General features: G+C 38.3%; 1 protein-coding gene across 8 annotated transcripts in view; it reads right to left on the reverse strand.

Annotated features, from left to right (window-relative positions):
- Nucleotides 1-9,153: 9,153 nt before the first annotated feature.
- B3GALT1 (beta-1,3-galactosyltransferase 1) overlaps nt 9,154-14,620 on the reverse strand; it is a 225,931-nt gene continuing 220,464 nt past the window's right edge. For all 8 annotated transcript variants that reach the window (XM_075511762.1, XM_075511759.1, XM_075511757.1 and 5 more), the window contains one exon: nt 9,154-14,136. In XM_075511762.1, the coding sequence (XP_075367877.1) occupies nt 12,927-13,907 (981 nt within the window). In that variant the 5' untranslated portion in view covers nt 13,908-14,136 and the 3' untranslated portion in view covers nt 9,154-12,926. The remainder of the gene's footprint in view (nt 14,137-14,620) is intronic.

Genomic DNA, 14,620 nt, shown 5'->3' on the forward strand with positions numbered 1-14,620 from the left:
ACTAGTGGCATTTGTTTTTTCCAAAAATTGCATCAATAACTGTTCAGTTCTCCAAAGTATTTATTTTTCATTCCCAATTTATATACAGACACACACGTATATTTATATAAAACAGTCGTGAACCTTGCAGTTCACAAAATAATTTATTTTCCTTTCCCTCTGTTCTGAAATTTTATTTTTTACAAGAGGATTTATCTCTTTGGGTGGGTCCCAGCATCGCAGCACTTAACTTGGTGTGAGAGAAGTGGGAGCTCTTGGGCCCCTTGTTCCATCTCCCTCCTCCTCCCTCCCCTTTGCCCCTTCCATGGACAACTCGCTGCCTAATGAGGTCTCTGGGACCCACAGATGTCGTGTTGTGGTTCATGCGGAGGTGCGTGCTCTCTTCAGAAGTTATAACTGCTGTTGCTTGGGAACTGCCCCTTCCAGGAAACCATTTCTACTTGGACCTTGCTCGCAGCTTTCCGTGATTTAGTTCTTGACAGTCAGCACTGAAGACCAAGATGCAGCCGCACTAACTGTTGAGCAATTTCTAAATGTTCGGTAATGCAAACTCCCCCAGGTTTGATTTACTCTGGCAGTCATTTGTGGTTTTTAAAAGCTACCACTATAATTGCAAACAAAACCAAACTGAACAAAACCAAATTGATGTCTGCGCAGTTGTGTGTAATGTGAGGAAAAAATCCAAACCTGTTTTGTAGCTGGTACTTCAGATGTGTACCTAACTGGTCCTTTCTTACAATATTGAGCTCTTGGTATGTACCTACAGTGTTTTTCTTTGATTGTCACCTGTGAACCTGTGTTTTTCTGACTAGTCCTGGGTTCTGTTTGTAAGTCAACACAAATTAAACTAATGGAGTATTACTAATGCTTGACAAAATAAATCTGTGCACTTAATTTGTTACTACTTTTAAAGGCATTTAAAAAAAAAAAAAACCAAACCATTTCAACTACTTACATGCTCAGATCTCAATGAGAACCCTTTAAAAGCTTCTGTTAGAGAGAAATATGCGTGCATGTTAACACTAGCTAATATAAATACATAACAAACAGTGGAAATTAAGGCTTCTACTGCTTATCTAACAAAGATCATAATCCTTGTCTTAGTCACAAAAGAAATCCCTTATCTGTGAAAATAATTTTTATAATTAAAGGCAAAATTATTGCCTTCTGGAGAGGATTTCAAAGATTATCTGTTCTTGTAGAACTGTACTGTATTACTGTCTGAATTTATGGTAAGTTAAGACAAAGAAAGATTATTTGTATATAATGTCCTCTTAGTGCAGATATTGGCAAATTTAGGAAGAAGGATATAAGTGCACTTACTTTTGCAAGATAGAAAATGGTACCTATATATTCCATTTTAACAGTCAGGCAGGTGAAGCTATAAGTTCTTGGTGTATACCATTTAAGTTTATATTACTAACTTCTTTTTGTTTTAGATATTCTTTCAAAATAGCATGGAAGAAATTTTTCCAGGGGAAAAAAAAAAAAATTGAAGTAGTTTTAGTAATTTTACCTATTGGTGACATAGTATGTTGAGGAAATGGAACACGTAGTTTATAGTTAAATTAAATCTGTGTTGTAATTTTAACTTGATATATCAAATACATATTTTTGGCTTAAATGCACTGTTAGAACTGAATTTATTGGAAGGCTTGTTAGAATGAGTTGTGGGAAGATGACAGTGCATGCTACTCCTTGAAAATGCTGCTTTCCATCATCGTGTGGGTACTGATACAATTAAAAGTGCAGTTTCACAAATATGTACTTTAAGAACCGTTAAGATAAATCTATTGCCAATTGTCTGATGTGTCCAGGCAGCTGTAAACCCCACAGATGACGTTGCCTCACCCATTGTGAATTACTGCTTAAAGCAAATACATGTCTTTGTATTACAGCAAACTGAGAATAAACTTGTAGATCAGAGACAGTGGTGTACATGAAATTTCAGAACACGTATGTTTTTCTAAAGCTTTGTTATTATCTGACGTAGGCTTGAAAGATACAAGTAGTTTTGTCACCTGTAGTGTATCACTTCCACTAAAATTTCTGCAGCCCCCAAGCTTTTTGTGTCCAGCCCTTATATGTAAGGCTCCATTGTTCTTTCTCCTGTGCAGAGTTTCTTCATCTATGGGCGGTGATGTTGTTTTCGCTTCCTTTCATAGAATCACAGAATGTTTGGCATTGGAAAGGACCTTTAAAGGTCATCTAGTCCATCCCCCAATCTTCGAACTAGATCAGGTTTTCTTGCTCTCAAACAATAGCAGAATTAGTAAAAGTAAAACCTGGGAAAGGACAGTCCAGTTTGCTCTGATCTCTCCTCGTGAGCTGTCGCCCATCCTCGCAGCACATGTCAAGGAACAACAACATGTTTCTCATTTCATTCCTGTATTTCGTGTGCGTGTTGCCAGCCAGCGTGCATGTGCAAGTACAATTTCCCAGGTGCAATTTTTTCCATTTTTGTTTAAAAATGTTTGCATTACATTAAGCATTTTTTTCCTTAAGCAAAATGCAGCCTTAGTGAAATTGTGATGCATTAAAAAAAATAATAAAATTAGGTACTTTTGAAATGAAGGGCATGGAAAAGAAGAGAATGAAATATGATTGATGACCAGAGCTGGAAAGGGAAAACATGGGCAGGAGGTAGTATTAACACTGACAATCCACAGGATTTTTCGTTTACTTACTGATGTGGCTGTCCCAGCATTCAAATGAAATGTAATATACTCCTCTGAAGTGGCATTTCTCTTGGGTTTAGCAGAAGATAAAAGTGCAAGCTTGTTTTCAATGACATTTCCAGCACAGCAATTTCAAAACCATAAAAAAATTTGAAGCATTCAATCATCTAAAATGTCCAGGAAATAGATGATCACAAATGAGACCACTTCATCTGCTAAGGGTTCACTCTCCTTACAGCCTAGAAATCCTAAAATGTAATGTTTGGGGCACCACGTTTTTTTCTCCAAGGTAAAATGCGCTGTTCCGCAGTGGAGGCTTTGTGCCATGGTGTAACCAAGGATCCTGCAAGGTTTCTGCCTGGTTATGCTAGAAAGCACCAAAACTTGGGGCTGATGTGAGTCTTCAGGATGTAGGATCTCAACGGGTCGGGATACATTTAATTTGTGTTCTTTAGTAGCCATGCTATGAGGGCAGCACTTTCTCTTAGAGGTGGGACGGAACTGCCAGGCTCATCAGTTAGAAAGGACTTTCCTTGCTAATCTCTGCTTTCCCAATATTGCAGCCAGGGGGTTTAATAACCATTCTTGCCCTACAGATTTTGTTTGGTTATCTAATTGGGGTGTACTCCTCTGTGGTACTTCGTGGATGAAACATTTTTCTACTAGTCTACTTAGGCGACTTATTGGATGCATTGGTTTTGTTTGTGGTTTATTTTCATAGACTTGGTGCTTCTTGGGCATGAAGGTTTTTGTTACAGGATATGCCTGGAGTTCAAGACAAGAAGCAACATCTGGAGTTTAAACATTAAAGTGAATAGAGTAGAGGTCTAGATATTTCATAGGCTAATACATGTTCAGATTAACCTGTGGACCATCTTCCACATGACTCATGTTTTAGTGAATGACTTTGCCCTAAACAAGGACAACAGTAGTAATCCCACACTAGCTACCTCAATTGCACACTTAACTAGTGTTTTTTGGGGGGAGAGTAGGGGTAATCAGTTTACATTTACTTAGTCTAATCATTCTTCTAAGCATATGGATGGATATATTGTCTACATGTTATTGCTGATATTCGCCTGTCTCTGAGGTGTAAAAATACAGCAATATCTGTCATGTTAGGCACATTTTTGTCTTGTGTGAATGGTGGGGGTTTTTGATCTTGTTTCTGTATTGATAAAACAAATAGCCAATAACTATTTTGTTTGTTTTCCTATAGATACTACATGTTCAAAACCCCTTTTAAAGGAATCTGTGAACCATTGTGTAATTTATTGCACCTAATTAACGCAAGCCAATACTTTTACAAGTAATTAAATCAGTTTAAAAATGTTGCACGACTCACCCATCTGTTTGAAGTAACAGCTAAATTGCAGTATAATACAAATTAAAATGTATACTTCCATAACCTGTACTTCTAAGTATGTGCCAGCACTTGCATTGCGTGTATGTATGTTCCTCTATTAAAAAATGTAGTTTTAATTACATGCTGTACATATTCTTTATTCTAGCCCATTAGTTTTATCCCCATGTGTAGAAATGCTGAATCCAAGTAACAAGGCAGTAAATAATACTGGCTTTTAATGACCAATTAAAGCAGCCTATCCTCAACCTTGGCATCAGCTGAGTTTGTAATTCAAAGTACAGATAGGCTATAATTGGTTAGAATAAAACGGTGCTCGGGAGCTACCTCAGCCTCGTCCGTACAGGATACCACTCCCCAGAGGCAGCAATACTTCGTTTCATAAACCATCCTGCAACCAAAACTTGATAGAACTGGAAGCTAAATAAATGGTTCCAAAGCGATGGCAGACATAATACAAAGCCTCAGTGCACCTCGATGACTTTATCCTGAATGATCTGGACCTTTTTGTGGCCTTTGTGAGGGGCAATTGTGTTCTATTTAAAGGAAGTTCATTAACTAGCTACTTTTAAAAATAGCATGGGTATGTTGACACCTGCCATGTTGCTAGCTACTCTAGCCCTGTAGACTTGCTGTCTGTTCCAGATGCTAGCAAAAGTTAATTTTCTGCTTTAAATGTGGTAATATAAGACAAGCTGTCCTGTCTGGTGAAACTAATCCAGTAACGCAGTCATGGATACCTCAAAAACAGGGACAGAGAAAAGTACCGCTGTGCTCAGCCTTCATGTAAATGCGCTTGTAATAGATTCAGTGCCGGATGTCTATTAGAAAGATATGAGGGAAGTGGAGGCAACATAGGGAGCAGAAGCAGATAAAAAGATTAAAACATTGAAATTATGGAATAAGGTATACTTGATTAAATGGAAGTTAAAATGAAATATGAAAAAATGCTGTTTTGAATTCTAATGAACTATTCAAGGTTATGTGAGGGAAGGTAAAAGGAATAAGGAAAAAAACATACAAAGAAAGTGTGTGATAGTGAGATCTGTTAGGCTGTGCAATGATCTCTGCAGGCAGAGGTAAGATGAAAGATGGAGGACCTGTTGTTTCCATATACCTAAAACTAGACCAGGCAATACCAAAGAAAAGGTTCTTGAAGGAACTACTTCAAGGGCTACTTGTCCTCTGAAACTCACTGAATTCACTTTGCCAGGCGTTGGACAGTGTAGGACTGTAAACCCTTCAGGTAGGGACCATCTCTTCATAAAACCCTGTGTTCCTATTTTTGTGGCTGGTTTGGATGGATACATTAAACATGGGACGATGCTGTGCTGTGTAAAAGCACATTAGGAAAAGGGAAAGAGTGATGGAAACAACAGGGAAATGTACCAGATTTCTGCCTTTTTAATCTGCTTCAGAATGGAGTGAGGCTAAAGACATTTTTGTAAATTGAGCAAAAAAGCTGAAGTGGGGAAAAGAGAGGGATGAGAAGGATGTGGTGGAAAGTCAAGGTGTCCGTCCTATCTTACAGTAGAGGGTTTAAGTTGAGACTGGCGAACCATGTGCAAGTCTCAGTTTTGTAAGAAACTACTAATGGAGGGAAGTAAACAGTCCTGCAAGGAGAAGAAAGAATAGTAGGAAAGCAGGCAGGTGACAGTTTTCCAGGGCTTGTTGGCAGAAGGAGGAGCGATAGGGAAGAGGAATGTGGTGAGGGCTAAGCCGCAGCTGAAGGACCTGCTGATGGCTGGAGTCTGCTGTGTGAGCCGGGGCAGCTGTGGTGATGGCGAGGGCATGTGAGTGTGGAGGGGGAGCTCTTTGGGTGCTGGAACTATGCTAAATGAAGAGCTAGTGGAGCATGGGGAAAAGGGAGGAGGTTTAGTGTTGCTTTAAGGCAAGAGACTAGAGCCAGAAGGGGTCCACACCAAAAGCTTTGAGCATAGTGACTAGTCTTGAAGAAGGGAGGAGAGGAACTGCAGGGACACCAGCAAGTCCTGATGCTAACTTGAAAAGACCATCTATACTTGTCTCGTTATCAAGGGGGAAGAAAATTATCCTAAATTAGATTGTTGGGATTCTTCCAAATGAAGGAAGTTTAGGAAAGGCATCATTGTACCACCATTTTTTCTCCAGTGCAATGACTGCAAAAATAAAGCTGTGTAGGGAATGAAAAAGGAGCAATTGCAAGAAGTAGGTATGGCCCTGTGGGGCTCTTGCTCTTGCAAGTGGCATGTATTTGTTAGTGCTGCCAAGCAGACTTTCTTTGAGCAGAATATAACATGTTCATAAACTGGCAGAGAGCCAGGTGATAGATAACGCAGCACAGAGACCTCTCCTGTCAAGAGTTAGTGTTGTATACCTGCTTTCATGGCACAGGTTACAAACCCGTAGGTCTCCTGTTCTACGTTGTCTTCATAAGGAGTAGGCTTAATGGGAAATTGGAGGGATTGCTACTTGCTTGGTCTTCCTGCTTGCATTTGATAAGACTTGGTTTCTGGTGAGTGAAGTACCACCTGGAATACAGTGTTCTTCCCCGGAAACCTTGATGATATCCCAGTTGATTTCACTGTGAGTAGGAGTAAGACCCAAGTTGGACTCGGAGAATGAAATTCAGCCCTTTGTAAACAGGCATAAATCCTACTGAAACTGGTGGGGCTTGTGACTTGAATCAAATCTGATTTGCCTCACACAGCTCAATCCAAATGCAGTCTGCAGTACAGCAGATAATGGAGACCAATGTTTTACTTTGGTGACCCTGAATATGTATGAGGATAAGATCTGATGGATAACAGCTAACTGTTGAAACTTCTCGCAATAGAAGATTCTTTTTGAGGAGGGATTTTAATGAATTTGAATAAATAATAAAAAATGTTTGAATGTTTCAAAATGTTTTGTGCCTTTCTGCTGTTGCTACGCTTTGGCACTGCTTTTCTTTTAAGATGTTCCTATAAATGTCTTATGCTAAGCAAGAATCGATGCGTGATCTGAGCACGATGCACGTAGAGCCCAATGGCTGGTGTATCAAGATGGATGAGTCTAGGCACTGGTTGTGGCTTATCTCACTTACGTGGCTGCTGTATTTATTGCCAAAACAGAATGGATGTCATGCTAAATAATTTTGTACTCTCGGCCTGCTAGCACTTCCCTAATGATACTGGAGGGAGCTCTCTGCTTCCCCCTTGCTTTTACTGCTATACTAAGGTGCCTGAGAGGTCTGCTTTCTCTTTGAGGAAAGAGGTCGTGCTAGAAAATAGGCCAGAGAAAAGAAAAAGGGAATGTAGGGATTGGAATTATTCTTGATAGTCTTGATTTAGCTGCAGATATGGTAGGTGTTACTCAGCACACCTCAAGTTTGGGATATCTGCTTCCCCCAAATGAAAGCTGTCTGCATTACAACACCATTGCACATAATTCTGCACAGCTTGATATGTAACACTGCCTTTGCAGAATAAATGCTTAAGGATAAATCTTGCATGACAAATAAATTGCCTTTTGCTCTCCTTAGGTCTTTCAGGTGAGGCAGAGATATAATGTAGAGCCAGGTAATGTGCAGACCTAGCAGAAAAATGGATCTTTTTTCCTGCATTAGGCATGTCATCAGAGGAGATACTTGAGACAACTCTATTACAGATGCAGTTGAATCAATAAGGCATGTTCTTTTTTTTTTTCCCAGATGACTCCTCTTCTTCCATTTCATAAATTCCTATTTTTAACAAGAGGAAAGTAAGCAGATATTATTCTGTACAATGTTTCATGCCATACGAATCTCCTTTTTCTTGAATAGGCCAGATTCAGCAGTTTTAAGAAGGTTTTTTTTACATATTGTTTTCACTTAGGGCGGTGCAAATTTCTTTGGAAATCTATGACAATCAATTAAGTAAATGAGAAAATAGAATGCTTGTAATTAAGATAATCAAGCTACATGAAATCCACCCTGCTAGTGCTAATATCTATATATCTCCAAGCTGTATATTAATTAAACACCATGTAAGTGTTGCAATTAGACTCGGGCTGCTATGGTGAAAATGAGAGAAAAAGGGAAATGATTGGAGGGTTTTTTAGTGTATGTGAAACTCTTAGTTGTTCTAAAGCATCTCGTTATGATTTGCAAGGTTGCTGTGTTGCTGCAGACGCTCCCGGGATGCCTGAGGACTCTGTAGCAGGCTTTAGCTGCTTCTGAAACAGGTGATTCAAAGAAAATATGCTTTCGTTTGAAAAAGCTATGTTTCTTCTCAGGGTTGTGTCTTATTTTCCCATCAATTTCATGAATGAGTTTGGGTTACTGAGCTCTGAAACCAGTAGTCAAAGAGGTTAGCTATTTCATTCTACATAGGAAACTGCAAAGGGGAGAAGGGAGAGAGAGGAATTATTCTGACTAGTTCTTCCAATAAAAGGGACTCTGTCCTGCTTTTATGTTATTTTGTTTTGTGGTTTCATTTTGATGTGAAGACTCTAAGGTTGCCCAGGCCTTCCTGCTGGACAAAACAGCATCTTAATATATTTGTACTGGGAGATGAACACTACATGAGACTAACTGGATAATCTGGGGGTATTCAGATGGTGCCGCTTCATTTATTTCCTGGTGCTTTTGGGGGGGCTGGGGAAGCAAAAGGCTCTGTCAGGGTCAGCGTGTGGCTCTAAGCGGCCAGGGGAGGACCCCTTCCTCTGTATGGGTACCCTCCCAGCAGACACACAGCAACTTCAAAGTGAGTTTACTCTGGTTTTATGAGATGTGGGTTTGGGGACATTCATGCTTTCTCTTTTTCTCCTGTGTGTAGCTTTTGACGGCTGCAAGCACATGTGTTAAGGTACCGTGGAGGTAGCAGAAGAATCATGTTGAAGGGCCGAGGGAGTCAAACAGCTTCGCCACCTTAGAGCTGCCAAACTTTGGTCTTGTTAGCTGGGGATGCCAAAGCAGCTGAATGGGGCAAAGCAGCTGATGAACCCGTCTGCTAATTTGTCAGATATTGCCATGGCTGTTCTAAGATTAAGTCTTTGGAGTCAAATGAAGTAGTACACCTGATCAGTGTGGACATGAGCTTGATGAAGTTGCTGCACAAATAACAAATAAAAGTAATATTTTTGTGTTTATTTTTTCCAATTCTTTTTTAAAAAATCTGCTTTTACAGTGCAATATTCTTCCTTAGGACAAATAAGCCTATTCACTGGTATTGTGTTTTCAGATAATACCATTTACATTTCCAGAAAGAAGTGAAGAAGAAAACTGTACAGGACACTTTCAATTTTTCATCTGACTTTGTTCTTAATTTTTTTTATTATTTAACATTGATACAAAAAAATAGTATCTTGATTAGCAGCTTCGCTGGCAACTCCACAAAACTGTAAATAATACTTTAATCTAAAAGAATGCACTCCTACAGACACTATAGATAAAACAATATATACAATTTAGACAAATAAATACATAAGTACAGCCAGTCATATATAATGATACACCTAAAGTTCGGTTACTGTTGACAAGCTTTTCTAGTTAATTACACTCTTCATTTACAAATTGCCATTGCCATCTACATTATAAAGACAAAAGAAATTCCAATAAAGAATCAAAATTGATACTTAATTTTATTATTAGGAAAGATGGAAAATGAACCTTGAGACTTCTGTTTAAATACTCTCACAGTTTTAGCAAAAAAAATGCTTTTGTGAAAAACTCCTCCTAAAGAGAGGCATTTTCCCCCAGCTTCTTTGCTCAATGTGCTTTGTTCATGTATGTTTTGGAATCAAAATGTGATTATAGTCACACTTTTGAAGTGACTAGAAGCCAGCAAGTCTTAACCAAGTTGTCATTTGTCCCATGCCTAGTGAAACAAAATGACCTTTAAGTAACATAAATATTTCTTTTTATTAAAAGAAGCCCAATGCAAACACTTGTTTCTTAACAGTACCCCACGTGGCACAAATACTACTGGGTGGAAGGGACAGTAAACTGTCCCTATGAGTAGATGTATCGCTCCCTTTCGAGCTCCAGGTTGCAATACTGCAATTTCTGAGCAAAGAGAAAATAATACATCTGTTACGTAAGTGTAACAAGCTAGTGAAGTCTAGCATCAGAAAAGTAATAGAAGTAGAAAATTAGGCTTTTGTTGTGTTCTTTTAAATTCACTTGACAATAAAAGAAAAAATCTTGTACATTCAAAAGTTAGGGCACACATGCTTAAGGCTCTTGAAACACTGGACAAATATAATGTCTAACTCAGCTCCATGCATAACAGAATACTACATAGCAAGCAGACTCTACACATATATACAGCTGAATACAGAAGAAAATGCCTTAGAAATATGTACATCAGTTCCGAGATGAACGTTTACATTTCTGTTTAAGATCTATCTATTTATAAATGGCAGGAAATATATATTTTTAGATACTATTTTCAAGGTGTACCTTCCAATCAATGCAGTCTACTTGTACTAGGAGAAATTCAAGGCTACCATGCTACTTAAGCCCTGAGGTATCTGGATTGGGAGCCCTGCTGTTCTCTTGGTTACTAACCAAAGGCCACAGAAGTGTCAGCAGGAGAACTAAGGCCACCAAATCCATTCGGTTGCGGATTCAGAAACCCCAAATTACTGTACAGTGCGGAGGGATAGCAGAAGTGATTGCAGCCTGTGGGTTGAAATTATTACAAAGTGTGTTCCTGGTAGGATGGCATCCATGCTGTCCGATTTACCCGAGGGCTGGTGTTGAATTCCACCCTCGTTTCCCTTCCTAAACTGCATATTCTAGGGCTTGGGTAAGGAAAGCTGAACTTCACCCAGTCAGTGTGTGTGTGTTATATTCATCTATGCAATTAGTTGGACCTTGTTTAGCTAGAGTTCCGAGTTTGACAGGAAGCAAGAGCAACTTTAACAAGGACTAGGTCAACTAGGGAAGGATAAATCTTAATTATGCTGCAAGAGATTCGGTATTCTTATATAAAATTAACAATTTTCATTTATGAAGGATGCACAAACTCCTGTTGATTAGCTGTAACTCCTGGGCTATCTGTTGTGTAGCTTTACCTTTAGAGCTGAAGCAGATTTGTTTGAGACACCTACTACTGCTTGTGGCTTGAAGGCCAGGTACGCTTTACCTTATTTACAAGTAGTTCATTTCAAAGCGATAGTGCTGCATCTGTGAATGAGACTAACAATTTGTCATGAAACTGCAAACCTTTTGGGGTAGCATCTTCGTTCCTCTGTTACTGTTGTAAAGTGCTATGTACACCTATGGCAAAATCAGGTCAGAGTTTTCCTTTAAATTCTTATTCAGTTAATTTCTGACAACTTTATAGACATCCTGAATAACGTACAGACTTAACAGTTTTTCATACGTTACACATAACGCCAGCTGAAATGAATGAGAACTTTGTGCTGTGGACGGTGTGAGTAATCTACAGCTAATAATATATTTGGTGAGTTTTGTATCTTCGTAATTTGTCTGTGAATTCTTCATTCCAAGTTATTAGCTGAGTAATGTCATATTTTAGCTTTTTGTTAGAATGTGGTGCTGAATACAGATGGCTTGAATTTATCAAAGAATTTTCTAGGAAATAATTTGCATGACATTTCATTAACATTCATATTCAAAACACATAAGCACATTATGAAACTTGAATAAAATCTTGTGTATTTGACTTCTGTCGCATGCTCTGGGGATCTCTTGAGCGGGACCTCAGTGAGTATTGGCTCTGTGATCAGTAACCTGGGAGCTGCAGATTTGTAACAAGGGCTAGAATTTGTTTTTCTTTAATAGGTGATTCTTAAAAGCTCTCTATTTTGCTGTGAAAGTTGTATGTAACTGTTATGTACTCTGTTGCCCAATCAACGGAAAATCGATTGCATTCTTTTATTGGACAAAATTCTACTTTTCTACACCACTAAAATTCTGGTAGAATCTCATTCATATATGTACTGTAGCAAAAAGTAGAGCTTACCCTTAAAAAGCTGGTTTTATGTTTACTTCTTTTTTAGGTAAATAGTGTACTGACTGATGTTGAAGAAATATGCTGCTTATTGACACTTTTATCATTCAATGTAATTATATATTGCTATGCAAGAAGGTTAATGGAGAGATCCACTGTTACTGAGAAACATTGCACTTGCTTTGAAATTAAAAGATACTCATACTTTTATCATGTCTTTTTAAGATGGTTTTTCATAAATCTCTCCTGTCTTATTTCACCTACAGATTCTACTTCATTTTAAAATTGTATTAGATCTTTTAGGGGCTACTTTACATAGTGGAAAGAAATGGGGTATCTTCTGAAATAATTTAAAGGAATACCATTTGGTGGATAAAAGTATAAAGTGTGTGGGTTTGTTTCTAAGGCCTATGAGACTTTGATGTTCTTACCTGTCTAAATTCTGCTATTATACCATCAGTAAGCTGTTTGGGAATTGCACGCATTGTACTATAAAATATACATGTCAAGATAAGTGTATAAGGTCAGTGCAAATGTATACCACTCTATTAACAAAGCTCTAGAGATGGTTGTAGGGTGTCAAAAAAGGAATAAAAGTATATTTGTAATTCTTCATTTCTTAGGGCCTGAGTCTTGTCTCAGAGGCTGGGGCATGAACTGTTAAGCAGCTCATGATAGTTTATTACTGTCCTTTTACATACAAGTGCAGGAGCTGATATGTGTGATAGAGGATAATATACAAAATCTCAGATTTGACTCTAGATCCTTTTGGCTGGTGTAATGTCCTTATGAAAAGAGCCTGAAGTCTGTAAACCAGTAGTCAAAATGAGAACGAAAAATCGGTCATTAAAAATCCTCTCACAGTTAATATCCCACAGTTTAACCTGTAAATCAGCAGATTACTTTGTCAAAAAATAACCACGCTAAACCAAACTTAAAAAAAAGGTATTTACATCTATAAAAATCTTAACATCTAAGATGTTTCTTGCTGGACATGTCATTCCAAATTCTGTGCATTTCTTCTGGTGTTATCTGGTGCACTGTGATCACCCTGCGGTACCTGCACAAGCTGTAAGCCATTTTCCAGTGATTGAAGCCACTGTTTTGGAAGGGGTGAATGCCCAGCTTCCGAAGACAGAGTCCAACATACACATCTTCAAGATGAAGAAGTCTGGTATGAAGGGAGGTTTTGTAAATGAGTTCCGCTACGTCAGCTGAAAATATGTAGCCAGTGCCTGAACAGAAGGGTGGATAATTGCTGTCGGGGTATAAATCTCTTGGCATGTACCACTTACTGCGAACATCTCGTATTGGTCCTCCGTTTATAACGTAGCCTGTGAAGTACCTTCTCCTTGGCTTGGTGTTAGGTTTGAGCAGCTTATAAATAAGATTATCCATATTTACAAAAATATCACTGTCTGTCTTCATAACGTACTTTGCTTTTGAACAAAATGTTGCTACCCACCTCATCCCCATCAACGTTTTCAGAGTGAGGTTATGATAAGAGTCGATAAAATCCTCCACAATAATGTCGTGAAAAATTTGGCTTTCTTGCTCTACCATTTGATTTAGCACAGGATCCGTGTTTTTTCCGAGAAGAAATAGCGTGGCAATTTTAATTCCTTTAAAGTTGTTTTCGTCCCCCCATGTTTCTCGAATGGCTTGCCTTGCATCAAACTCTTTGTGAGTGGTGCTGATAAGAATGACCAAGAAGGGGACACTCTTCTCACATTTGTTGGGTTCATTGATAAGAAAGTCAAAGGAATGTGGATTTATAGGTCGAGTTCTTATGTTGCCAAAGGAAACATTTTTTCTGGCTATAGATATGCTACTGAGCTGTCTGTGGCCAGTGTAGGAAGAAGTAGGGCGAGTTATACTTAAGTACCAAAGAGCGCTTGCCCAACAAACTACTGTCAAAACGTATAAGCATGAGACCTTTGAAGCCATTGTTCCTCTAGCTCTTCTATTCCGTATGATGAATAAATAGCCTTCGTACCACGAGCGCACCTATGTCCCAGAGAGGCAGCATATTATTAATGAAACTTGAAAGTTCGATATAGAAAAGTAACTCTGTAATCATTCGTGGATCTCAAATAGGAGCTATTAACCCTGATGATACTCAGCTTTTCTTCTTTTCCTAGCAGCAGCTTCCATTTCTTGGAATTTTCTGTTATTTCTGAAAAATACAAAGAAAAATTTTCCATTGCTAGATCATAAAAGCCTAGGGCAAGAAAAATGAGCTTAAATATGACTGGCCATTAATAAGCTAAGTGGCTTAATGCATTTCTTGGATATCCTTTTTTTTCTTATGAGGTACCACAATGCGAGATAGTGTACTAGAATATAGCAGTATAACTGAAGTAATATTTTTATGATTGATAATTTCTCATAGGTGATAATATATAAAAAAAGTTAAGCGTGTGTAGCATGTTGGCATATCTAGGTAATTTTAAAAGTGTATGAAAAAAAAATTTCTGGTTTCTAGCATTTTCTTGCTTCCTAGCATTTTTTCTGGACAATCTTTCAAAATATGGCATGGAACATTTTAAAATTATTTAAAGAATGAAAATGTACTTTATCGTACGATTAATAGCATCAGTGGCAAACATGCACATGAATACCTATGGATCCCATTTGGTCTAAATGTTGTTAATGTCTGC

This window comes from Mycteria americana, chromosome 9, assembly GCF_035582795.1.
Source record: "Mycteria americana isolate JAX WOST 10 ecotype Jacksonville Zoo and Gardens chromosome 9, USCA_MyAme_1.0, whole genome shotgun sequence".
In the NCBI taxonomy this organism is placed as follows: domain Eukaryota; kingdom Metazoa; phylum Chordata; class Aves; order Ciconiiformes; family Ciconiidae; genus Mycteria; species Mycteria americana.